At 44.4% G+C, this 27,983-nt stretch overlaps 1 protein-coding gene across 2 annotated transcripts; it reads right to left on the reverse strand.

Annotated features, from left to right (window-relative positions):
• Positions 1-1,588: 1,588 nt before the first annotated feature.
• PKN3 (protein kinase N3) lies at positions 1,589-27,942 on the reverse strand. 2 transcript variants are annotated; one of them, XM_065418706.1, is made up of 22 exons: positions 27,919-27,942; positions 22,464-22,746; positions 21,673-21,827; positions 20,190-20,319; positions 19,916-20,067; positions 18,626-18,824; positions 18,139-18,330; positions 17,764-17,873; positions 16,999-17,142; positions 13,514-13,589; positions 12,008-12,188; positions 9,862-9,973; positions 8,817-8,893; positions 7,414-7,480; positions 6,639-6,730; positions 6,121-6,297; positions 5,969-6,031; positions 4,859-4,935; positions 4,034-4,176; positions 3,525-3,632; positions 2,839-2,919; positions 1,589-1,801 (listed from the first exon to the last, which is right to left on the reverse strand). In XM_065418706.1, exons 1-22 carry the CDS (start codon positions 27,940-27,942, stop codon positions 1,589-1,591), a joined length of 2,856 nt encoding a protein of 951 aa, XP_065274778.1. The 2 variants fall into 2 exon arrangements, with proteins under 2 accessions (XP_065274778.1, XP_065274777.1); XM_065418705.1 differs by having other exon boundaries at positions 11,999-12,188.
• Positions 27,943-27,983: the final 41 nt, after the last annotated feature.

Here is a 27,983-nt window from a genome sequence, read left to right on the forward strand (position 1 = left end):
ACAATCCTTTACTGGTAAAGTCTATCCCTGTAGATGAAGGGTTGAAAAACCAACATCTACATGTTCCTATGAGCCTTCAACAGGGATATTTCTTCTCTAGCCGACTAGCCAAAGTGCTGTTCCCTACACATAGTAACAACCATAAATGTGTAGCAGTCCAGTCTACACTGTGAAGTGCAACCAGGTTATAATTGCCCCAATAGTTTATGAATGACTCATTCCCCATACTTCTCACTTGGAAATTGTTTAAAGAACAGTTGCTATTTTTGACTTGCTAGTCATACTGGCTAGCTGGGAAGAGGCAACAGCACTCTGCAAAACAGTTTCACAGTCAGAATGCAATGTTTAAATAGTAATTAAAAGTGCTAATTACAGCACTGCTACTACAAGAACATACTCATACTTCTGCATTTTGAGCACCAAATGAAGTTGGTCTCGATACAAATTATTCTAGATTTAAGCTGTTTTCTAGCCAGAGTTGTTTCACAACCAATATTTATTATTTTTTCCGATAAACATCCACAATATTTTATATTATCTGAGAAAAATACAGCATATACATAGTAAGGTAAAAAAAACTGGAGAAATAGCCTGAGTGCAATCATTAAAGTGACATACCTGGCCCCAATAAAGATAACACATACAGAGGGGACAGATCCGAGCAGCTGGAGTGACAAGAGACTCTTATGAAAGGAAGAAGGAAAGGGAAATAGTATTAACATTACATTTACAGAGATAAAGAACACTCTCTCTGTTAAGCAGAAGATCTGTGTTCTCCCAGCTCCTGATATGTTCTAACAAGCCAGGGGGAGGAAAGGCATAAGTTTTAATCAGAAGGGAGAGTCTCTAATTTACAATAAACAATATGTGCAAAGTTTGTAGGGTTTTAAATCAGTTCTTATTAAAGACAGGAATTAAGATTTAGCAGGAGAGTAGAAATAATCTAGTTTTTTACAAAGCAAGGCTAAGATCTCAGCTTGTAACATCTGGGCAGTTTCCAAACTCAACCTTCATCATTCTGGTTGTATTAAGCCACTGCACACACCCCCAAACTATGAACACAACTGGGCCTAAATCCTTTGCAAAGAAGAAATAGTGCCACATTTCTTCTCTTAGAAAATAGGTGGAAAGTGCCAGTTCTGCTGATGATGATCATCCAGTGCTGAGAAAGCTAGGCAGCTTGCGAGGCCCTGCTGCAGAGGTAGAGGAGTTTGTTTGGGAAGGGGGTGAAGGCTCTATTTCATTTGGATACATTGTTAAATGAAATCCAGTTTAAATTGTGAGTGTCCACAGCTATCCAATGGTGGCATCAGCGTACAGCCAGGTACTGTTTCAAACACAGCCAGCAAGCATGAACCTTCTTCAAGCTCATATCCAGTACTCTTCCTATTAGCATTTGCACACACTGAACAATGCAGTAGAGCAACCAGCTTGCAGAACAGTTTGCTTTCTACAATCCTTAATATTACCAGACCTATGAATAATCTTTGCCTGTTATTAATTTGACCTTCCAATAGTCAGTTGCAAGTTCCTCTCTAGGATCTCTCAGGGTAGTAGTGGTCTGCATGGGCTCCTTACACCACAGCAATCAGACTTCCAGAAGGTGTCTGGAGACAAAGTCAAAGTCCTTAAAGGCAGCCTGTTCCTCAGGGGTCAGGACAGGGAGCTCATCTGGAGGAGTCAGGATTGGCTTCTGGGAGGTAAACTCTTCGTCAAAGTTGCTAATGTCAGTGGGAGCTCTTAAGAAAGGCACAAAAGGGGGCTTCAGTGCTCTGGCAAACAGGGCATCCCAGTCAATCTCCTGTAAATAGAGGAAATTACAAAACCAGATTGGCACCAAGAACAGACTAACAAATTGTGAGATAGTAGGTAGGAAACAGTAGTGTTATGTATCCTTCCTCCCTTCCAGATCAGCTGCAGCATGCCTGATTTCTACAAGGCTAGAAAACAGAAGTGCCAAGATAACCAAAATGAGGTGCACCACTGGAAAGAGAGAGATCACTCCTAAACCAGAGTCTTCCATGAAACCTAAGGCTGCTCTTCAGAATGCCAGCCAAGAAACAAAGCTACAGCTCAGACTGTTATTCAGCAGAGACAAAACTAAACTAGAACCATAAGCTCTTATCAGGAGGCCATTAAGCAGTTCTCTGTGTAGGGGCTACCCAAAGGAGTGTTTTCATTGCTATAGGGCCTGGCGTAGCTCTTTACAAATATTAGCATTTATGACAGGATAATCCTGGACATTGATAAAGCTCAACTGTTTTATACAGTTGGTTTTAGTATTCAAAGTGTTAGTGCCTCAGTAGCCTTCCTTCACTATGTATAGATTATAGCATCCTCTCCACCCTATGCTATTCAGCGTTCATATTCCTCTGTGAACACACTGACAGTTCAAGTTTTATATTCTAACTGCTCAAACCTTCCTCCCGAATTCAGAGATGGTGATTGCCAGACAATCTGTATGATGGTACCTGCATCTGTATACCCACAGCAAGAGAATTCCCATGCTATAGGGGAGATGTTTGATTGGATGCCTGAAATTAAGAGGTGGGGGACATTTAAGACTCAGTTTGGAGCTGCATATATTGAAATAAAGATCCTGTGCTTGGAAGCCTAATGGTAACAGAAAACAGTCTTTGATCAGGAGGTTCTGAAAGTGACTTGTTATGGAGATAAACGTTTGGCTTTAGGGACCACGTGTCAGAGAAGCTGCTGTTGAGAGTCTCATTTTTAACCAAAAGAAACAGGCAAGTTTGCCTCTATAGCAACAGAAAGCAAATAGCTCTCCTGCAGCTCAGACATATGAGCACAAAGGGGCACAGGGGGCTAAGCTCTTACCTTGAAAAAGGGCTGGTTTTTAATCTCCTCTGCGTCCCTCTCTCCTGCCCCAAGGCGACGTTCTGGACATTTCTGGAGAAGCTGCAGAAAAGACCAATAGACAAATTCAACACATGGAACAAGGAGGGACATGAACAATATTCCAGAGAGAAAACAGAGCAGCAACCATCCAATCTCTTCCACTTGCTCCCTTCATGGCAGGGCCATAACCAGTCAGCACTAAACTCAAGTTTAGTCCATTGTAAACCATCCATTTATATCAGTGGGTGATCCACTGTGGACTCTAAGTAGCATATAAGCCTTAACTATATACACTGATCCACTGATAATTAAAAATGAAATTTAGCCCTATCCACAGAATAAATCTGACATCCCTACCCTAGAGTTATTTAACATCTGTCCATTTGAGAATTGGCAAGATAGACTCCAATAGGAACCCTGCTTAATCCTCAATGGCTATACAGATGGCATGTGTGTATGGAGGTGTCAAGGATGAGAAATTAAGAGATAAAAGAGTGTGTGTGTGTGTGTGTGTGTGTGTGTATTTTAAGGGTTCCCTGTAGAATATGTGGATACCTCTGGAAGCGCACACACACAAGTGGAAATGCCATCTAGTTAGAAGAGTGTCTCTCTGGCTCTACTTGTGCTGAGGCCTCAGTAAAACCAGGGAGATCCCATTGCAGTACCTTGCGGAGGATAGGAAGTGCCTCAGAAGAAAGGAATCGCGGATAGCGGACCTCTTCATTGACAATGCTGTCAAAGACCTCCTCTTCATTATCTCCAGGGAATGGAGACTGCAGTGGAAACATGTTATTATTTTACATGCATAGTATCTGTATCCTACTGTTCGTTTATCACACTGTAAGATGGGGATGATAATACTTCGGAGTTTTGGAAGGATTAGGTAGGGTTTGGCAAGTGCTATGAATGAGGAAAACGTGATATAAATACTAAGGATCCTTATTGGAGAAAACAGAATTAGGAATGTTAGGCTGCTATAGCTGGTTTCAAATCACCACAAAAGCAATTATAGGAATCACACTTTTAATGCAAGGGGAACCCAAAGATGTACTTTTATTCACTTAAATTATTTTAAAGACATAAATGAAGAGCAGTTAGGTGCACCCATCCCGTGACCACTCATGTCATGTGGTGAGGCCCACCTCTCCCTTTCCCCAGAGGAAAATGGTCTCACCTCACCAACAAGCATCTCGAAAATGAGCACACCAAGCCCCCACCAGTCCACTACCCGCGTGTATGAGGTGTCTGTCAGGACTTCCGGAGCCAGAAATTCAGGGGTGCCACAAAAAGTGTTAGTGCGGTCCCCAAAACCCATCCCTGTGGAGAAAATGCCTTTATGAATACACCATACACATTCCCAATTGGTTATGCATCATCACATTTTCTGGAAGCATAACAGGCAATGTAGGTGATGACAGCAGGGACGGTGATACTGGACGATGGACAACATGGCTGAGGATAGAGACAGGTGGGCAAAGAGAGGAGAACTGGCATTAATACATTACTCCAAGGAGGATCTGCCTCTGATCTTGCAGGACACTTGCCCACCCATGTCCATGCACTCTTGAGGAAACATGGAATCTTCACTAAGGACTCTAGTAGCTTGTCTTTTTAGTGTTTCTAAGCTGAGGCGCAAAGAAGGAATGTAAAGACACTGTTTATTTAAACAGCAACGCAAAGAAACTTCCTTCAGCCACAATTATCATATAACCACATAGCAAGGACAAGGAAAACAAGCCTGTATGATGCTGCATCCTGGCTCCTCTGAACAGTCAAGTGCATTATAAACCCCTTTATAAATTACCCAGAGAGAAGGAACAGGAACTGCTCCCAACTTCATAGTGGTCAGATAGGAAGGATTTCTTTAAGTGGGATGAACACAATTGTGTTAGCACAGCAATTCCACAAGTTGCGCTTGTGAACATGTTACCAAACCCTAGATGCTCAGTTTCTCCAGTAAGGGTGATGGCTCAATCTTGGTTCCATCAAAGTTGCTCACCTTCCTTACACAGCCCAAAATCTGCAATCTTCACAAAGCCCTCAGCATCTAAGAGCAAGTTATCCAACTTCAGGTCCCTGCAGACACAGGAGGAAGAGAATGGGGGGTGAAGTCTGGGAATTGGCATAACGCACAGGCACCAACTTTCCAAAGTGTCAGGGGATGCTCGACCCCCAGCTTTGTCCCAGGCCCTGCCCCTACTCCACCCCTTCCCCCAAGACTCCACTACGCCTCTTCTCACCCAGTTCTGCCTCCTCCCCCGAGCACACCACATCCTCACTCCTCCCCCCCTCCCTCCCAGCCTCCTGCCCACCAGCTGTTCGCGGTGGGCAGGAGGCACGAGGGGGGGGAGGGGGAGGCGCTGATCTGCAGAGCCCGCCGGCAGGCAGGAGACACTAGGAGGGATGTGGGGAAGCTGATAGGGGAGCTGCCGGTGGGTGCTCAGCAGCCACCATTTTTCCCCGTGGGTGCTCCAGCCCCGGAGCACCCCCGGAGTCGGCTCCTATGGCATAACACCAGCTGTTAGGAAGAGGGAAGTAGAATGAACAATGAACAGAGATTGCACTTTCTCAAATACTATATTTCCTTAGAGGATGCTCTTCACAGACTATTATATTTATTAATTTATTTTCCTAAGAGCATCTGTAAATGGCTCTGTGCAAGGAGGGGCTTGTGTTATCAAAGGATGTGTCCTGCTAATAGCAGGCCCCATTGCCAGGATGCCCCTGGAAAGAGGACACACGTTACCTCCCCCCAGTTCATCTCTGCTTCAGCGTGGATGGCTCACTGGCAATATGTCTGACAGACAGTTTCTTAATGACATTCCCTGGCATGGTTAACAGTAAGTTGGTATGGTCAATACAGACACAGGTTTGGATGTGTTGTATTTCTGCCAACTCATTCCAGTCAACTGTGGAAAGGATCCAGTTAAACTCTTGAATGTGATGGCAGGAGCGGTGGGAGGGAAATGTGAAATGTCACTGAGCTGGCTAGCTGGACAGAGTGCTAAAGAAACCCCAGCATAGCAGTGAGCTACAAACTGCACATGTGGCTAAATGGGCAATTTAATATTTGGGTTGCTGGGCTTCTTACACTTTACTGTTATGTTACCTGTAAATAATTTTCTTCTCATGTAAGAACTGGAGTCCAAGCACTACGCAGGCTGTGTAAAACCTGAGAAAGACGAAGAGTTTTCACTACAGAGACTTGAGAACCAAGTCTAACATCTATGGTACTTTGAAACCTGAAACAAGCTAACTCACTGCGTCACATGTTCTGGAAAGACATCAGAGTGAATGTGCATCATGAGATCACCACCAGGGGTGTATTCCATCACAAAACATGCATGATCTGGCGTCTGGAAACATGCAAACATATTCACCAGGAACGGGTGGCTGAAGGAGTTGATCACTTCAAAGATTCGCTTCTCACAGTTCAAGCTGTCAGGTTCAAAGAAAGAAAATGTCAGGGCCAAAGCTCTGCAGAGAAGCCTATGTTTGGAGATGGAAGTATAGAGGGGGATATTTTTACACTTAGAGTTATAGAAACAAAAAAGGGAGATGACATTCATCTTGTGTAGTTCCCAAACCCCAGTTTTATTCTCTTTCCCCCCAGGTGAGTGTTATTTTGCTAGACACCATTATAAGCTTCCTTCAAGTCTTGATTCTAGCCCTCTGATGCTTAAGAGGGATCCACTACCACATTAGTGCTGAGATTGACATGATTAGAGAGGTGATCTCACAGCCTCTGGTGGAAGTGCTCCCTCTGGTCAGAGACTCACCTATCAATCTCATCTCTGCTAATGATGTCTTGTTTCTTTAGGGCTTTGATAGCGTACAACTTCCCTGTTGCCTTGTATTGACCTAGCAGCACCTGAAAGACAATAATCCAGCACTCCCAGTCATTCTGAGATTCTTTCATCTGGCTACTTGGACGCCCACCCACACAGCCAGCAGACACTCACACAAACTGCTCCCGTCCATTCCAGAGAGTCATTGTCAAAGCCAAGGCCAAGCAACTCCGAGGAGGGTTTTTTATTTTCCTGAATGCTCTGCAGTGAATAGCTCCAGATGGAACTCATTTTAAATTATGCAGTTTTTAAAATCTGGAGTGTCAAAGCTGGTCCTATGATTTTATAGCCACTCAGTGCTCCAACTACCCAGGAGTTGTGAGCTCCATCTTTGGAGAGGAAGATCACCTAATGCTGTTCTCTAGTGACCCCTATGGATGATGCAAGGAGTGACCTTGATGGGCTCTGGAGCTAGAGGCATATGAACTACATGGGGCATGTGAAAAGAGGATAGGTGGAGGAACCTGAGCCCTTAAAGGTTCTCTCCAGCCTTGGAATCCCTAAACACCCAAAAGACCCTCTTATTAACAGGAATATCAGCTGTTTCCTTGTGGGGCAGGAGCTGATTTTTCCATTTACAGTTGAATGAGCCTCTTCCCCTTTTGGAACATTTCCACTCTCAAACTATGAGATGCAGAGGTGGAAAAAGAGAGGGGGCCAGCTTTGCACCCGCCCCCTCCAAGGAAGCCCCTTATTCCCACTCTACCTTCCCAAAGTGCCCTCGTCCCAGCATGGCGATGCAGTGAAAATCCTGAAGCTGAACAGCCCTCTTCCTGCAGGCAAACAGAGAAAGCACTACTAGGACAAGACATAGTAAACTCAAAGGTCAGAAATGGATACCAAAGGAAAGGAGGTTTACACAGCAAGAAGCCAAGCCTAAGGAAGCTAGAGGGTAGCTGGTGGGACAAGACCATGTAAATATGAAGGTGCTGTCAGGACAACGATAGAAGAACAAAAGGTTGGTGGTGGGATATGGGAGGAGACCAAGTCTGGGGTGCTGCTAGGATGAGAAGGATTCTAGTTCTTAGATAGGGATAGGTAGTGATGAGGGGAGAGTGGGGGTGTTGGAGGGCAAAAAGGGGAATACAAAATGTGTAGCTGAGTGGACAGATGCCATGAAACATTATGCTGGCCACATGCTGTTACCAAGGAAACTAAAACTGTAGATTCTAGGATCTCTTGGAAAAAATAAAAAGGCAGTTAAAAGGGCTTAGTCTAGGAACATCGTTTGCTGGGAGCAGAGGTTTCCCTCTCCTCTGGTGAGTGAATTGAAGGCCTAAGAATCTAGCCTAGAAAGACACAAACATCCCTCCCAGAGAGATGGTAGGTAAGTCAATGTATGTGACTGACTGTGTCCTTGCTACCAACTACAAACCTCCAAAGTGAGGGTGAAAGGACTGATACGTTAATACTCCTACATAAGGAAATAGTTGAAGCTGTTGATCAGTTAATGTTTATTTTGTTATTCATGCATTTTTACATAACTGATGGTTCAATATTATTGTTGTTGTGTTTTTTGCCTAGCATTTTCTTGTTGCATTTTTTTAGTCTGTATCCTTGTTATATACAGCCCAGTAGCAGCATTAGACTCTACAAACAACTTTATTGTTTTATGTATGCCTCCCATGCAATGGAGACTAATTTATCTCAAATAACTACATTAATATAATAAACAAGGGGTGCGGTCTACTGGGGGGTGCTTTTGAAGTATGTTACTTAGTATTCAGAGAGGTATATCTAAATAGCTCACATGTTTAAGCCCTAGAGAATTTAAAATGCTTAAAAATGAGGAGCCATTTGAGGGCAGTTAAATTATTTTACCTTCTACTAGAAAGATTCACTCAATTGTATTGCACAGCCTGTTAATAGGGTAATGATCAAGGGTCATTACACAGACAATGCTATGCAGGCATCTGGATAAATAAGGTAAAATGCAGAGTTTTCCTTGTACTATATAAATACAGTATGAAAAGTCGGTTACTGAGAAATTAATTTCCTAATTAGATGTCATAATACCTATTTAACAGAACTTAAGACTGATGGTCAAAAATTTCAGCTCAATATCCCCTTTCCTTGTGCCCAAAAGAGCCCCATGCTGTCCACAATTACCTCTGAGAAGCCCAATTTGGTGTTTCTGTTACAGCAGAGCTGCGAGTCCTCTCTTCCACATGTAGCCTCTTCAGACACTGAATGGAGAGAAAATCACCACATCTAGTTCTGTGGAATGGTGTTTGCAAAGTCCCACTGGATCAGATCAGAACAGACTGGAAAACCCACACCCAAGCCTCCATCTGTGTCACCCAGCAGTGACCAGAGAGAATGTTCTTCTTGTGATATAAACAGGGATTGTCTCTGTTGTGAGTGAAGCATGGCCCACACAGCACACGAACACAGACTGTCTATGGCTACTTAAACCATTTCTATGTACTGAGCAATGCAATAATAAGATTCTATCTCCCTGTTGGAGTCAGCCCCTAGTGTGGATACCCATTTGAAAAAGTCTAGGATGAACCATGACTTTTCCAGAAAGTCACTTCACATGTCTCAGTGCAATTCTAGAGAACTCTGGTGACCGGAGAGAATGCACTTTCATCTGTGGGTGCACACTAATTAGAAGAGTAAGGTATGTGTCAGGGCATAGGTATTTAACTATTTCAGCACTGAAAACTTGCACCTCTACTTCTCCCCCAGCAACTGCTCCTTTCCCTCAGTGAATGAGATCCCCTCTTCCTTCCCATCCAGCTCACCCAGGAAGAGAGCTTTACATGCCCTCCTGTTTTACAGCACCTGCAAGCTCTGCGTCCCCGCTTTCCTCATGCAGATACTTCTTCCCCACTTCTGGCCTGAAATCCCAAGGTGACCTGCCTGCCACTTTGTTTCTGCAAGGGGAGGCAATTTATAGATTGGGGAGATGGAGCACCTCCCCTTAGCGTCCAGATCCGTCCCACTTCTGAGTGACCAAAAGCCCAAGGCCCAGTCACCCAACTGGACCCCAAATCCCTGGATATTAGCCAGTCTTAATCAAGGAGTCACTAATTTCCTGAGGGTTATAAAGAAGTCAAAAAACTTGGATTTGAGAGAAAAGGGCAGGGCCCAACCCACTAAAGAAACCTGATCAACACACAAAAATCTCTCTATCAACCCAGATGCTTACCGGAGAGTCTGCAGGAGATGGAGCAACCTCTTTGGAATCTGCTGTCAAAAAAAGGCGTGGAGGCTTAGGGGGAGGTTCCTCGCCAAATATCAGTTTAACCACTGGATAGTCACTGCATTTGGAAGAAATTTTTAAAGAGGTCACTGTGGAATAGAATACGGTACAGCGGACACTAGTGCAGTCCCAGAATTACACAAGCAAGGTTTAAATTAATCCTAAATGCACTGGACAGTAAGACTCCCTGATTCATACCTGGGATTCAAGCCTGTGAGAAATCAACAGGTAGTATACGCCTTTAAAATTAATTGTAAGGAAATAAGCCTTTATTATGCTGCTGGTGTTTATACTCATGTCAGGATACCTAGCACTCTGACATTACGAGTGATGAAAGTTATAGAAATGCCTATAAATAAAACGGCCATCTGATGAACAATTTAAAGTAAACATCTATTTTTTGACTGCATCACAGAAATGAAGTTTAGCTTAATAACTAACTTGATCTTCCTTCTTACAAGGGCTAATGGACCAGTGAAAAATATCCTCTTTTAGAGGAGCAAATCTAAAAGCTATAATACGTAGCTTTGGAACACATTCAAGTTGGTGGTTAGGTTATTTGCAACCACAGGAAAGAAGGTTACGATCTATACCAGCACCAGTTAAACTGTGGCCCTGTATAGTATTCAGATAGTATATAATGAAGAGAACATGTGCCACATTTGAGTTTGGGCCTGGATAATTTATCATTTGACCAAATAAAGTTAAGTTTAGTACTGATAAAAGTTAAAGCAGCTTTTGACTTTAGGTGAAAAGGCATTGAAGCAGGCCATGCACTTGCCTATTTTCCCCCACCATCACACTCCCAAATTCATTTTCCCAATGTCATGCTATGTCATAAGAAATGAGTGGAAACATGTGAAAGAGTGATTGCTGATGAACCATTAATTTTATTTAACAAAGTGAGAATGGGCCTTAGACCATTAGATGGAGATCTGTTACCCACTCCTTCTCACGTGAGCCTCTCACAAGTCCTGTTTACAAAGAGTTATCTGCTTGTGGTCACTCAGATTTTGCAGGAAAATGACCACCTCAGACTGGATCCTTCTACTATGACCCCAGATTGAGACACCAAATTATTGGTCCACACCAGGCCCACCGACGGGGGGGGAGGAAAGAGGGCAATTGCCCAGAGGCCTGAGTGATTTTAAATGGCCTGGGGGCCCCCAGCCATTGCCACTGCTGTGGTAGCGGCTGGGAGCCCCAGGCCCTTTTAAATAGCCCAGGCAGGCCACAGGGCTCATAGGTGCACGCGGGGTGGTACCAACGGTGGTAAAGGCAACCGGGTGGGCATGTGGAAAGCCCTAGCTGTGCCGGCAGCTCGCTGGGCACCAGCAGCGCAGCCGGCAGCAGCTCGGACCCATTGACAGTTCTGCCGTGGGGCCCGAACTGCTGTCGGTGGGCTAGGTCCACACTGAACAATGGCCAGCATGATAGAATCCTAACAGCATGTCAGCACTGCAACGGGGAGGTGTGATTTCCACTGTGAGTAGACAGACTCGTGCTAGCTCACCTTGAGCTAGCGCCTAAAAATAGCAGTGTGGACATTGTGACCCTGGTGGCAGCTCGGGCTAGCCACCCAAGTGCAAGCCCACCTGACCCCCTGGGTCTGAGAACACAGCAAACACCATTCTGAACCATCTTGAGCTGAGGGCAGTTGAGAAGGAACTGCAGTGGCGACATATTTGCACCTGCCTATATGCCCCTGCACAGGAACATGCAGAGGCATAGTGCGCAGACGCAGACCTTTAGACACTGCTAGCTAAAATCTCCAATTGAGAGTGCCCAAGCACATGCACATCCTATGATGGAGCACCCATAGGAGCATATACTCAAAGAAGAACCGTGATTCTGGAAATCTGTCCAATGGTCAACAATAAATCAGAGGTGGCCCTACAATACTGAATGCTCCATTAAAGTTCACACCATCTCAGCCAGTATTAGCTTTTCTTAATAGCCCAAGCTACGTTTCCTACATAGATCTTTCACACCAAGGTCTTTTACCACCCTGTGGAGTTTCACCAAGTTTTAATTTTGTGCCCATTCCAGTTTGTCGAATAACATTAACTAGAACAAGACTTACCTGCCCAACATGGACATTGAATCAGTTTGAGTTTGCAGCCGTGATGGAGAAGTAAAGTCTGTACGAATGGGAGTACGAAGTGGGGGGCTTAGCGTGCTCATAGAACTACATGGAGGGAGGATGCTCATCATTAGACGACCCCAGGTAGCAATGTTTATGTTCATCTGAGAAGCTCGGAGAAACTCCTTTCCTGGAGAAGGAGAAACCCAAATGTTACTGAGATTACCATGCCAAGCAGTACATGAACCACTGCCCTATCTAGTTAATCGAGGCAGCCATTTGCTCACCCCAAAAAGAGGCCCAATTTGGGGACGGTAGGCCAAGAGGCACCATACCTACATCTCCTAGACAATCAGAACAGGTGACAGACTCATAGGTAAGTAACGATGAAAGTATTCATAAGGTCCTAGTAGTTGGAGCTGATAAAGACCTCCCACTTCATCACGTCCAGACCCCTGCAATGGCGAGGTATAATCCTCACACAGTGGATGTACCAGTTATTAAACTGATATTCTACTAGATCCTGGCCAAAAGATAATGTGAAGGAACTATATTCTAATTTTCGACCCCCACTTCCATGCTGAATTTAAGTCTCTCAGCCTGAGAACAGAAAAATTGTGAAAATAAATTGTGGATTATGAGTTTTTAAGGTCTTTCCATGATTTTTGCTGTTTCCTGCAGAATCAAAGTTTTTGTTTAAAAAAAAAAAAAAGAAAGAAAAAAAAAATCGAGCTTTTCCAATTGCAAAGAGCCTTCAGAATATAAATTCTCTCTCTCTCTCTCTCCAGCTCTGGAGAAAAAGAGCACATGAGCTGTGCCACCCACCAACCCATTCACCTCGCTGAAGTGTCAGCTTTAAAGCCTTGTTGGACAATCAATGTCCCTGTCCACACCATGGCTTTGTCTAAATTTTCTAGGAAATCTCTCACCACTGCCACTTATCTGTGGTAGCACAGGTGGTTAGGGTGACTAGATGTCCCGATTTTATAGGGACAGTTCTGATATTTGGGGCTTTTTCTTACATAGGCACCTATTACCCTCCAAACCCCGTCCCAATTTTTCACACTTGCTATCTGGTCATCCTACAGGTGGTAGGAACACACATAGATTGAGGCTTGGATCCTACTAGCAACAATCCTGTTCAAAAACTACTAATCATAGCCCCTGACACTGTAATCATGTTAGGAATGGATGTAAACAGTGTTACAACATGTACGTTCCATGTTACAGCCATGCTTCCATCACTTCCCTAGTGAGAGGAGATATTGCCACACTCTAATAGATCTCACCTACACACATACATTAACCCAGAAGCATTCCAAAAAGTACCATAAACCAGGGATGCTGGAACAATTTTTACGGTAGGGGTGCTGAGAGCCATTGAACCAAACTGTAAACCCTGTATATAATGGAAACCACTTCAAGCCATGGGGTGCTGCACCATCCCCCGCATCGACAACCACATAACCATACATGCTCCTAATTGGAGTGGCTGTCAGTTCACAGGTTGGTTACCTTTCTGTTTGGGGAAAATACGTTTCTGGCGCTGCAGATTAGACCGTCTCTCAATCACAGGGTTACAGAAGGTCACCTGCCAGGGAAGCAGAGGAGACTCAACAGGGCAGTTCACTTCCCTCCTGGACACATGCTTAGCCTTCTGATCAAATAGACCATTCACACCCATTCAGCAAACTAGGAGTCACATATGCAGGCAGACTCCAGAGTGAGTTACACTATCTACTCCCCTCAGGTGCTATGTTAAAAAAAAAAAAATAATAATAATAATAATAATAATTAAAGTTAGAAGTATCCATTAACATGAAGTACAGAGAATCTGACAAAGGCAGAATGATTGGCTCATAACTAGGGCCCTACCAAATTCACAGCCATGAAAAACATGTGTCAGACCATGAAATCTGGTCTTCTGTGTGCTTTTACCCTATACTATACAGATTTCACAGGGGAGACCAGCGTTTCTCAAATTGGGGGTCCTGACTCAAAAGGGAGTTGCGGGGGTAGCGGGGTCACAAGGTTATTTTAGGGGGGTTGCAGTATTGCCACCCTTACTTCTCTGCTGCTGCCTTAAGAGCTGGGCGGTCGGAGAGTGGCGGCTACTGACTGAGGGCCCAGCTCTGCAGGCAGCAGCACAGAAGTAAGGGTGGCAATACCATGCCATGCCAGCCTTACTTCTGCGTTGCTGCTGGTGGCAGCTCTGCCTTCAGAGCTGAGCTCCTGGCCAGCAGCCGCCGCTCTCCAGCTGCCCAGCTCTGAAGGCAGCGCCACCGCCAGCAGCCATGCAGAAGTAAGGGTAGCAGTACCGCTAGGGTAGGGTAGGGTAGGATAGAAGTAAGGGTAGCAGACCCCCCCACACAACTCCTTTTTGGGTCAGGACCCATACAATTACAACACTGTGAAATTTCAGATTTAAATAGCTGAAATCATTAAATTTACTATTTTTTAAATCCTATGACCGTGAAATTGAGCAAAATGGACCGTGAATTTGGTGGGACCCTAACTCACAACATTTCTAAGGTGTCTTCCATCCCAATTGATGCCAGTGTACTTTTCAAATTATATACATAAAGCACTGCTGAAATGTAGCTACCTCCAAAGTGGGAAGCAGCAGCCAGTCACTCCACAACACAAGAGTGACAAGAGGGGGAAATTTTGGCTAAGGAGACTGGGTCAGACCCCAATTTAGGAAAGATGCCCTGGGATCTTTTGTGTCCTGCAAAGGAGACAGGACTGTGTTTTTTAAGGATTACCTGGAAGATCTCGTAACAAATTGAGTTCCATGCACTTTGGGCTTGTCTACACTTGCAATTTACAGCGCTGCAACTTTCTGACTCAGGGGTGTGAAAAAACACACACACACACACACACACACACACCCCCAAGCGCAGCAAGTTTCAGCGCTGTAAAGTGCCAGTGTAGACAGGGCACTAGCGCTGGGAGCCACACTCCCAGTGCTGGCAGTTACGCCCCTCGTGGAGGTGAGTTTTTTAGAGCGCTTGGAGAGCTCTCTCCCAACAAAGCGCTGCCATGGCAGCACTTTAGCGTTGCCAATGTAGACTAGCCCTTTATGATCTCAAAAGATGAAGGGATAAGCCCAACCTGATGGGATTTGATCCTATGGTTCCAGACAGTCTGGGTGATTAAAACCTAATCATTAAGCCACCCTCTTTAATGTAAAGTGTTGCTGATGATTCCTAACAAAAGCAAGTCAAAGACTGTGTTTTTTATGTAGTGCCCAGATAATTACAGTGGGGGCCCTTTAAGGGTCACTCCTGGCTATAAACACACTCATCTTTTTAAAGTATTTCTTTCCTTGTTTTCAGTTGGTGCTTTTGTCCTCAACCATCTGAGTGTAGATCATGTACATGATCAGCCATAAAGGCCACTCCTTAGGGTGGGTAATAATCAATGATTGTTGGTTTTTTAATCAGATTTTTATTTTAAATCAATTTTTTAAATTTAAATTAAATAAACTTCTTTTTTTTTTTAAATAAACCTATTTAGAATGACATTTTAAATTACGGCAATCTATGTTAAGGCTTAAGTTTACTATAATCTATTAAAATAATTTAAATTAAATAAAAACATATAATATGTAGTAAATGTTTGCTGCCAAGTTTTAAAGTCATATCAGTGAACTGGTGAAAGTCACTGGCTAAGTACCTCTCACCAGTGTTTGTTGATGTGCTAAACCAGATTTTTCAGCAGATGCAGAACAAATATATTTTATTTCAGTTTACTCAACTAGTTCAGTTTAATGACTAGTTCATTCTAAGGCCTGGTCTACACTAACCCCCCAATTCGAACTAAGGTACGCAACTTCAGCTACGTGAATAACGTAGCTGAAGTCGACGTACCTTAGTTCGAACTTACCGCGGTCCACACGCGGCAGACAGGCTCCCCCCGTTGACTCCGCGTACTCCTCGCGCCGAGCAGGATTACCGGAGTCGACGGCGAGCACTTCTGGGTTCGATTTATCGCGTCCAGACAAGACGCGATAAATCGAACCCAGAAGTTCGATTGCCTGCCGCCGAACCAGCGTGTAAGTATAGACAAGCCCTAAGTTAAGAGATCATTGGGAGTTGAAAGTGCAGGAAAACTTGGTTTCCTCTTTCAATCTATGAATCAAAATTAAGTGCAGGAGGATGAAATCTATTCCTTCTGAAATCCTGAAGGACATGGTGACAAGAAACAATCAGTTCAATTTATTAATTACAGATAATACTTTATTTGTTTAATAAAATAAATCAGTTAGTTTTAAATGCAAAACATGTTTTGATTAACTTTTTCATTAACTTTGTTTAAATGTATCCAGCATATTTAAGGTAGTTTTATTTAATTATTTTTAAATGCTGTTTTGTGCATTTTTTATTTAATTCTAATTTCCATCTACATAGACCTTCACACAAACTCAGGTAAAAAAATTGATCGTTTAGTAAATAACAAATGCATCATTCACCATTCCCAAAAGCAATAAAAAAAAAATTAAGAATCTGAATAAATGAAAGTTAAGCTATATAATTGCTTAAATAAATGTGTGTATAACATATCCTCCCTGTTCACTCCTTCCATTCTCAGACAAGCACCTATTTCCAGGGTAGATACCACACTCTAAACAGGGGGATGGAAACTATTTGAATTGCAAGTGCTCACCATCCCTCCTCCTCTCCCCACTAGAGGACAAGCAGATTACTTTTGAGGTATAAAGACTTTTGAGTGAGGGTAGAAGTGTATCTAGAGGTTAGAATAGAGAAATGGGAGTCAAGACTCCTGGGTTCTAGTCCCAGCTCCCGCACTGACTTCTGTGTGACCTTGGGTAGGTTACTTCACCTATCCATGTCTCAGTTTACCCATTTGTCTGCAACCTTCTCAATGCAAGAAGAGTCAAACCCAACAGAATTACCTATCACTTCAGTGTATACCCGAAGAAAACCTCTGAAGCAGTGACTCTTCTGGATGCGAAAGGTAAAATCTAGAGCCTTTACCTCTGCAAAAAGCATCCCTTGGGGTTCAAGAGAGAGGCACATCCCATGGCGTTCATTATCAAGAAAGTCATCCAAGCGCAAGAACTTCACTGCACACAGCTCTCTCCAGTCACGCCAATAAACTGCAATCTCCAGCTCCCGGGACTGAAAGAAGAGAAGCAGAGAGCTTGGTAATGGATAAGGCCAATGGCCTGGCGCACACACACTCCCATAACTTACACACTCTGAACTCCACCTTTTCCTGCCTTGTAGAAATTCCATGCAGCTAAACGATGCAGTGTATAAGAGACCTGCTCCAAGGAAGAAGTGACATTTCCTCATTCCTATTGCTTCCCACCTCTTTGGTCTTTTCAGACCTTCAGCAGCTACAACTTTCTTTAAAGACTGCTCATTTTCATGTAATTTCTTGACTTTGCTCCTACATAAGACTGAACATCATCCCAAATATCCCAAAGTGAGGTATATTGCAGGTACAAGATGGAGCATGGCCGCTCATATGGAGACAGAAGAGGGGCATCAAATGCTCAGACTGAAGCTATACTAGAGGTAACCTGTACTTAGAGTAGATTTAAGAATGGGGAGAAGGCTACATTATCAGTCCCAGTAAAGAGATGGATCAAAAATGGAATGACAAGTATATCACCAAATCCACAGAAATAATTCAAATAAAGTTAAAGATCAAAAAAGGGACACAACACAGGGGTTCTGAGGACAAGACTGAAGAGATCCTGGAATTCCTATCATCCTACAGAAATAAAGTCTTACCCGATCCAGCTCAATGACAAAGCTTTGATCCCAAGCCTGGTTATTAACTGGGCCCCAGTTTGTCTGACCAACCACTTTATTGTCCACTTTGAGCACAGCGAGCACCTCATCTGGACAAGGGAGAAAGTGTAGGTTACAATCTTTTATATGGTCATAAGTTGGAATATACTTCTTGCTGGAGGTAGCCACACAATCCAATCAGATTTCCAGCACAGGAGATCACTAAGGGGGACAGGAGACCAAATGATTCAGCCTCTTCCCCTGTTTCAGGAGCCAAGTTTCCAGGTTTCCTCTCACTGCACTCACACCAGACTGAAAGGTGGCAGGCACATTAGAAGACACCATCACTGATGCAACAGGGAATATCATACTCACTACATAGCTCCTCATTCCGCAAGTGCTTTGCTGCAGTACTACGGCCATGAATACTCATCCCAGCTCGTGCTCGGGTCAGGGATTTCATGTCACTTGGGCTCCCATGATTGGGAGATGAACCAAACACTCGGGAACGTCCTGGAACTTTTTCCAGCAGATCCTGACACCCCATCAGTCTCACTTCTAATGAACCTGAGGAATTTCACCGAAGAGTGTTATTCTCAAGAAAAGTTAAATTATTCTAGTCAATCCACATAGGAAGTCAGAAACTTTAGATTTATGCTGTCTAGGTATTTTACACTTTTAATCCAGCCTTCAGTAGCTATTAAAGTCATTACAACCTGACAGCTTTTTGGTGGCCTACATGAGACAAACTGAGGACTTGATCCAGTTCCTAGTGGAACAAGTGTCCACCTCCCAAAAACCACCAGTCATGACATGGGTATATAGGGAAGAAATATTCCCCATGCCCTGCAGCCTCAGGTACCTGTAAGAGCTGTGGGTTTGATCAGTGAAGTGAAGGGCTGGACGCTGACATGCTGAGCTCCCAGAGAGGAAGCATTCACTAGCTCCTGCTTGATGAGTGCCCGCTTTGGGTGATCAGAAGAAAGCTCGTTAAGCTGCTGCTCCAGGGAGAAGCGCAGCAAATCAATCTTCTGAGATGATTCTTGCAAACGACCCTGAGCCTGGTAACAAGGGGCAGAGAAAAAGCTAGTACATAGCCACTGCCATGATCTTGGTACTACTAACACTTCACAAGCGACCCAACTTCCCATCCTCAAAGGCCAGGCACCGTCCTGCTCATGAAGGACAAGAAGGGACTATCAGCACCACTCATTCATCGCAACTCACTGCTGCTGAGGGTCAGGAGGATTCTGTCCTGAATAAGCTCCCACCACGGTATTTCCGACTTGAAGACCAGACTAGGATCAAAAATCCAAAACTGGTTTCTTACACACCAGTGCACTACAAGCAGCCACCAATTTGGACTCCAAAAGATTTCCAATTAAAAATGACTGGTATAATGAATGCCCAAGTTGGATAATTACTATAACTAACACTTCACACTTATATAGAGCCTTTCATCTGACACCTTCAAAGCTCTTTACAAACATGAACTATGGCTCACAAAAGCCCTGTGGGATAAGTATTATCCTCATTGTACAGATGAGTAAACGGAGGCACAAAAAGGATAAGTGACTTGGCCAAAGTTACATAGCAAATGAGTGAAATTTTTTATTCATATTTTCCTGTTCTGACCATTAGAAAAATGAAAGAGTGTTGTTTAGTTTACTATAAGTTCATTTTTTTCTGTCCTAGCTTTATGATGTAAGTCAGTTGGCAAGTTCTGGAAATGTAACGTCTCTCACAAGAACAGCATATGATGGGAGAGCTTTATATGTGGCTTTTTTAAAAACAGTCATTGCATATTACCGGCAATGAATCAGATGGCAATGACAACCACAGAATCTCTCAAACAGCCAGTAACAGCAGTTATACAAGGGAATTATCACCTTCTACCGTTACCGTTGCTGGGAGTAGCAGTTGCCGCAACATCACTATGAGCAGGGACTGCAGTATTATGGCAGTGCTGGAGGATTTAGACCAGTGTCATGGGACTTGGCAGTAGGGAGCCACCATGTCATTGCTGAAAACAGGGCTAGGGCATTAATGGGCAACAGCTGTAATACTGTTTTTCCTCTGACAAAAAGGTTACTATCCAGCATACAGAAAGACACCACAATGCTTCAAGTAGCAATACTGCAATGGTGCTTACTTCAGCCAACACTTTGCGATCCTGCACCCGCCTGCCTCCCAGGATCTTCACCACATTTTTTGCCCCCTCAGCCACGGCAGCTTCAATGCATAGGTGATGTCGCAGTTCCTCGATGCGTAGCTCCAGGAGACTGATGGTGGCCCCCATCTTCACTGGTAAGGTTGGAGATAAATATAACAATCAGACAAGCACGTGGCCTAGCATCTCAGGCATTGGGGCTTCATAATTCAGCTACATCTTCTCCAAGCGACGTCAGATATCCAAAGCATCTTACCTGCTGGATCCATTGCATCCTCTATTCCACCTGCCAACTGAGATACTTTCACAATCTGCATCCGAATCAGCTCAATCTTCGTCTTGCTGTCCTGGAGCATTTGCTGAGCTGTTGCCAGCAGCTTCCGGTCCTGGCAAGACAGATTACAGATGGCTAGGGAGGTCCATACAGGAGAGAACTGGATTTTAATGATGTGTTAGACTAGGACAAAGATGGGGCACCACAACATACAAGACCTTAAAAGGGGCCCCAGAAAGTCCTAAAACTTCACACAATGCCCAGTTGTGCAAAAAAGATGCATAAGCAACAGGGATGATGATTTCCAACCATGGTAGATCCAGATGAGGGATCTGTGATATGCTGTGACACCTATGAAAGATGTGACGAGTTTCATAGGTAACAGTGTCCTGCCCTGTGGGTACTTTCAACTAAGAGTTTATTCTGATGTTGAAGTGATTCAATATTGTGCTTCCCTAGTCAATTGTGCTGGCAGAGTTGTATGGGTGGAGGTGTGGAATAAACCAGAATGTCTAAGTTCTTTATCTTGCTTATATAGTTAAATTAAGCTTCTTAATTAAACTTTATTTTTTATTCTCCTCCAGATTATTAAATATGATTATGCCAAACACAACAAGCATGATGAATAAGAAAGCAGTAAATTCCCAAAAAGCTCTTTTTTAAATAACTCATACACAAAGATACCATTTACTTTGCTCCATCTTAAAGTCTCTTTTGAAATAAACAGTATTGCACAAACTTGGTACATCGTATCAGAAACTTGATGATGTGGGATAGTGTCACACATTAAGGGTCATATTCCAAAGCATTTTATTTGGTCAGATATTTTGGCTCCTCTCCCTGTACTGCACCTCCCAAAGCCTGGATTGACTTTTCTGGAGGCAGTACTCCATGTCTGTGACTGACAAGATTTACCACTTCTGAGACTTTTTTTTAATCTGTTTCTAATCTAGTGGCACTACCACCAGTGTTAGATGCTGGCAGCCATTCTAATGTCTAATATTAGTAACTAATATCAGAGAACAGAAGCATAATCAGTATCTGAAGTGTAGGAACATAAATTACCATACTGGATCAGACCCCTGGTCTATCTAGTCCAGAATCCTGTCTGTAACAATGATCAGCACCAGATGCTTCAGTGGAAGGTACAAGAGCCCCCACAGTAGGCAGACTGATTTGAATTGTACTAAATGATTGTCTCAATGACATCCTGTGACAATGAGTCCAACACAACCTGTATTCATAACGCTGTTCCCCCATGGGATAGTACACCATGCTGTCACAGGGCTATGTATCAGCTCATGAACACACAGATGGGCTCAGCCATGCAACCTAAAACTCCTCTGACTTAAAGCGTCTCCCTGTCACACTCAGATCTGGAATAAAGATTTGTGTGTTTGCACTATTAACAAATATTGTTCCAAGGTGGAATGCTCCCTGCTTATTTCTACTCAGCAATGCTTACCTTTGACGTTGCATTTGAATACATCTGAATCATGTTCTCAGCTCCCTGTTTCACTTTCATCTCAATGTGCAGCTGCTTTTTCAGAGCCTCTATCCTCCTTGCCACTGGGTTTGGGTTCCTTTCCCAGAGACAAGGGTCCGGGGACATGGAACCATCTGTGCAACAACATAGCGAATTCCATTACCCTGCTTCTCATGGTTCCCTCATAGGGTAATAGGTGGGATGAGGAGGAGAGTATAAATGAGGTTTTCATCTTCAAAGACACGTACAATATACGGCCTCAACTGAAGGACAAATTCTCCTAGCTGTTGCGTACCCTAGCCTACTACTGACCCAATATGAGAACTGCTGGCTTCTTAGGATCAGGCCCCGAAAATACCAACAACCTCCAATCTCACATTCATCCCTCTGTCAGGAACTCGCATGTTGGATTCTACTCCAAAGCCCCTATTTTCTCTACCAAGATCTGTAAGTCTGCCTAGATGAAGTTCAGGAGGCAATCCTATGTCCAACATACGAATCAGTCTTTTGCCCATTCTGATTTATGTTATCACCTCCTTCCATCTCGATTAGTGTCAATCACAACTTTCCAAACTTCAATACCTCTACACTGTCCGTCTCACCTGGACATAAGCAGGAATCAGTTGAGATTCCTCTCCTAGGTAGATGAGATTTTTCCTTCCCATCACATTAGCCTCCGATAGAAAACAAAAAAAGGAAATTAAAGCATTGGCTATAATTAGGCTTACTGATGAAGCTATCATGCCCAACAATTATGTCCCAAGACCTACCTGTTTTGCTCTCCCCTTTCTCTGTTACTACAATCCGGGCATTAAGCTCCTGGAGATCCCAGTGCAGCTGCTCCAGTTTCCGATTGGAAGATTTCAGCACATGCTCTACATGCACCAGATTCTTTTTGTCTGTTGTCACCTTGCGCAGATTTTCCGCCCCCTCTTTGATCTTCAGTTCCTTCTGGATAGCTCGACGAATTACTTCCTTCTCATCCTCCAGTTTCTGCTGGAACCCTGGATCCATGAGGTTCATCCCATTGCTCATTTGCAGGAGATAGATGCCCTAAAACCAGTACCAAAGGGGAGAGAGTTGGAGATATTATGTGATAGCAAAACAGTGAGTGTGCAACACATCAATAGCGTTCTACCACTTCATCTCAACTACAGATGGTCTCAGACCAAAACCTTGATTCCAATCACCAACAACTTTGAGGAAAATCAGATCTAAATTTTAACTTTGCAATTTGGGGCCCATCTTTGATCTTAATATACCCCAACTTCGCATTAATGCACAAATGAGATGAGTCCTCACAAAGGTTGCCTTCTTGTTATTTAATGTCTATTTATATTTATGTGTCTTAAATAAGTGCCAAAGGGAAGCTGTAATTTGTCCTCATCATGATCATGAAGCTGAGTTACATTGGCATTATATAACAGGTGCAGATCTTTATTTTAATATGGCTTGAGCTGCCAGTTGTCCAAAGCTACATGCCAACTGGAACTTTTTAGAGGTGTAACAGCCATACGCTAACTTTCAGTGAATGCATGACCAAGTCTTCATCATTGAGGATGTATTAATCCATACATCTGTTTGTAAATTAATGAGTCAAAAAGTCAGCTGTACAAGCTATACCAGAAAAGGCAGGCAGTCTGTAGTCCCAATACCCATCCTAGCTGGGATTTGCAAGCAGTATGGCTTCTTTAACATTTTGCTCACATTTAAATTGATCTGGCAACATTAAAGTCTGCTCTTAGCTTTGCTTTTTAAGTCAATTTTAAACATATTTGTTTTGGTGAAAGGTGTACTGGTGATAGCTCTGGACTGACAGGCTCTGTTTATAGCCCCAAAACAGATACAGCTTAGTTAGCACAGACTTTCCCCACGTTCCCCCATGAACAGGCTTTCCACCCAGGCAGGGGCAGCCAGAGCTTTATCCAGAGACCTGCTCCTGGCTCCATCCACTGCTGAAGACATAGTAAGCAGCTCCACGCAGGGGACTCTAGAAAAGGAGGAGAGGTTTTAAAGGGCTCCATAGCAATTCAAGAAAAACATACATATATGTGTGTGTGTATATATATATATATATATATATATATAGCCCAAGACTGATTAATTACTTACCATGATCCTCACTTATATATGTACAAAATGAAGAGCCGCAAAATAAAGGTCCTGCCACACTCAGTAAATTCCCCAATCTCACAGAGTTGCTGTCAGAGCAGGAACAGAACCTAGGAGTCCTGTCTCCCTGTCATAATCTTTAATATTAGACCATACATATAGTAACAAACTATATCAGGATTTGCATTATCAAGTCACTGGTGCACGTCATGGGTGGTTAAGACTTTACAAAGCACCCAAGGTACGTGCCAACTGCTCAGAAACAAAAAATTATTGAGTCATTGTAATGCTGTTATTGTGTTGCACATCACACAGCTAGTCTTATAAGCAGGCTCTCCATATTTCTTCACTAATCAGGTGTTGCTTAAATTTCAGTTTAATAGTAAAACGAGAGAGAAAGCGAGAACAAATTCTATTTTTACTAGTGGCTTAAGCCAATGTCAGGTCCACTACAGACTCGACAACCAAAAAAGGAGACTTTAGGACTGGTAATGAAACAAAGTGGCTCAGGTTTAACATCCTGACTCCAGGAAGTTCTCGCCCAATTAGTAAGGCCAGGAATCTAGCCAAATTCCTGAAGAAAAAAAAAGGTTTCATCAAGAGGAACTTGAATCATGGAGCCCTTGAGTCACTCAGCCAAACGTTCCAACTCTAGGTCAGGAAATCAGAAAGTCTTTTGTCCGGTGTGTAGTAAGTTACTAAAAGGAGTTTGATTTTTTTTAATTACATTTTAAACAAATATTAGGAAAAAGTGTGCCTATTTCTCCTCTTCCCAAACCATATGGATAGGTAAATGCAACACACCTATCACATTTGTACTGACAAACTTATAGGGTAGCTGCTTAGTGTGAGATTAGTGCTGGCAAAAGATACTGGACTGAGTGCGCTGGAAACTGACATCCTTCATTTATCCACAGAATGGATACAATGTGGGCAGTGTCAGGGCACGTTTCCTCCACTCTACTCACTGCCAAACACATAGCTGAAAGACAACTATCTGCCTTGTCCATTTTCTAAATATATTTAGAACGCATATACCCTAGGGCATTGTGGTTGACAGGCTCTTTCTACCCCCTGTGGGCCAGAAGATACAATCACTGTTAACACTGGGGTACTAGGGCAGTGGTTCTCAACCAGGGATCCAGGGCCCCCTGCAGGGCCAGGAGCAGGTTTCAGGGGGTCTGCCAAAATAAACCAGGGCAGAAAGCCAAAGCTTGAGCCCCGCCATGTGGGGCTGAAGCCACAGCCTGAGCAACAAAGCTTTGAAGGCCCTCCTGTGGCATGGGGCCCCGGGCAGTTACCCTGCTTGCTATCCCCTAATGCCGATCCTGGCTTTTAAGCTACTGGATATGCAGAAAAACAGTTGTGGCATGAGGTGGGGGGACAAGGAATTTTTATAGCATGTTTATAGCATGTTGGGGGCCTCAGGAAGAAAAAGGTTGAGAACCACTGCACTAGAGGACATAAAATACTATTCAGTCAACACAGAAAAGGGTAGGACAGCAGAATTTGCATTTGGGCTGATACATTTTTATGATCATTTTGCAAAGCTGGTTTACGAATGCTGGGTGGGGTGTCAAGAAGCTGACACTGCCCATGCTGCAGCTGTGCATCCCAGCGAAGGTTAGTCTCCTAGGCTGTTAAACCCTGAAACTGCAATGAGGTCCAACAGCACAGGACCCACCGCAGAGCTGGGACCAGAGGGTTTGTCTACACAGAGACATTGCACTGGTTTAACTGAAATCACCATCAATTCAGCTACATCAGTGCAAACCCCTGCATAGACACTCATATCAATTCAGCATTCACCAGATGCAAGCTAAACCAACAGAAGGTTTAAACTGATATAGAAAGTCTGCACACAAAGATGCACCTTTTTAACTAAAGGGATTTTAAACCATGCCTTTAGTTAAACTGGTGCAACTCTGTGTTTAGACCAAGCCTGAGTATGGCAGCTTTCACCTACACTAAATTTATTTTAAAAAGTTAAAAGTACAGCACCCAGTTTGGGATAAATCAACTTCTAGCACTTGTGGATCTGGTCCCCTTTGCTACTCTGAATTATGCAGACATTATCCCTCCCCTCACAACAAATAAAAAAATCAGAGAGAAGGAAAGACCTATTTATTACATCAGGAACTCCCTTGCCCCAGAGACTGTTTCAGAAATGTTCCTTGTAGTGGATTCTCTAGGGATTTTTTTATGTAAGCAATGCACGCCTGTGTTAAAGTATAATTTAAAATTTTAATTTTTAAACATTTTCTAAAATACATATCTACATGACTGTTCTAGGTTTGTCATATTTGACACCACTGTGTTTGTGGAAGAAACAGCATTTGAATGATAACCAATTCAACCCATTTCCACCAACCTGAGGCCCTGGAGTCGGGCCATGGGGGACAGTGAGTGGGTGACATTATGATTCTGTTGATTTTTAAAAATCAAATTAAACCTCTCTGACCTTTCTGTCACTAACTTGCCCACAGAATGAGATTGTAACATATTATGCTCCAAGATTAGATTTTTCCAGATTCGTTTTTAAAATGTCCGAAGTGATGGGGCACACACACCACTTCCCATAGGAGAGTATTCCACAAACTAATGCATTCCACTGACAGAAAACGCTTCCTGTTATTCATCTTACGTTTTCCCTTTCTCCATCTCAGCCCATTTCTCCTGGTTAAAATAAACCCTTTTGCCATCCTAAATAACTAAACCATATCCTTAAAATTCACACCTATCAGACACTTGCATTCCTCCCTTAGTCACCTTGTAGCAAACTTAGCCCATATTTGTGGGGTTCTTTTGAGGGCAGAGAACATTTTTTCATTGTGTATATGCATGGTGTCTAGCACAAAGAAACGGTGATTTCCAACTGGGCTTTTAGACACTACCCCAATAATCGTCATCAGTGCAGGATAACCCCATTATTCAGAGCCAACTCTGTCTGTTCTGAGAATCACAGGGTCTACTCTGATGAGAGGAATGTGCCCCCACATACACTGGGATGAGCAGAAAGAGGGCTGTACGCAATAGATCAGGATGAGGGACTGACTACTTCATATTGGGTGGAAAAACCGCAGCCTCGTGGAAGGAAAAAAAGGCCTCAGGGTAAGGGAACTGGGGACTCCTAAAGAGTCCAGTTTCTCAAGCAAGCCAGGAGAACACTCTAGCCCTGAGTGAATGAGTTCCTGGGGGGAGGAGGCCATCCTGGGAAGTGGGGACCAGATAAAAGCCCCCCAAGAAGGGAGAATATGGAGGTGACAATGGGAAAAAGCTGGGGGAGACACTAGCTGATTTTTCCAGAGGCCAATTTTTCTCTCGCTTCTAAACTACTGTCCCTCTATGTTAAGTCTCCCTGTCGTCCCCCCATGCCTCCCCCACTCCCCTCAGGCTCTCCCCCCGCCCGCGGGAGTCGCCTCCTCCCCGCCCCCCAAATCCCCTCAGGCTCTCCCCCCTCCCGCCGGACTCTCCTCCTCCCCCGCCCCCCAAATCCCCTCAGGCTCTCCCCCCGCCCGCCAGACTCTCCTCCTCCCCCACCCCCCAAATCCCCTCAGGCTCTCCCCCCGCCCCTCAAGCTCTCCCCCCGCCCGCCGGACTCTCCTCCCCCGCCCCCCAAATCCCCTCAGGCTCTCCCCCCGCCCCTCAAGTCCCCTCAGGCTCTCCCCCCGCCCGCCGGACTCTCCTCCTCCCCCACCCCCCAAATCCCCTCAGGCTCTCTCCCCGCCCCTCAGGCTCCCCCCCCCCCGCGCCCGCCGGACTCTCCTCCCCCGCCCCCCAAATCCCCTCAGGCTCTCTCCCCGCCCCTCAGGCTCTCCCCCCGCCCGCCGGACTCTCCTCCCCCGCCCCCCAAATCCCCTCAGGCTCTCCCCCCGCCCCTCAAGTCCCCTCAGGCTCTCCCCCCGCCCGCCGGACTCTCCTCCCCCGCCCCCCAATCCCCTCAGGCTCTCCCCCCGCCCCGCCGGACTCTCCTCCTCCCCACCTCAGGCTCTCCCCTGCCCCAGTCCCAGAAGGGCTCATCCCGATCCCCAGCGCGGGGACTCTCGGCTCCTGACCAGCCCAGTCTCCTGGACCCCCTGCGGATCTCCGCTCAGACAAGTCTCTCCCGCTCACCTGCCGCGGCTCCCCAGCCGCCATGGCTCCTCTTCCCCCGCGGCCCGCTCCAGACGCAGCCCCCG

This window comes from Emys orbicularis, chromosome 18 (genome assembly GCF_028017835.1).
Source record: "Emys orbicularis isolate rEmyOrb1 chromosome 18, rEmyOrb1.hap1, whole genome shotgun sequence".
Classification (NCBI taxonomy): Eukaryota; Metazoa; Chordata; order Testudines; family Emydidae; genus Emys; species Emys orbicularis.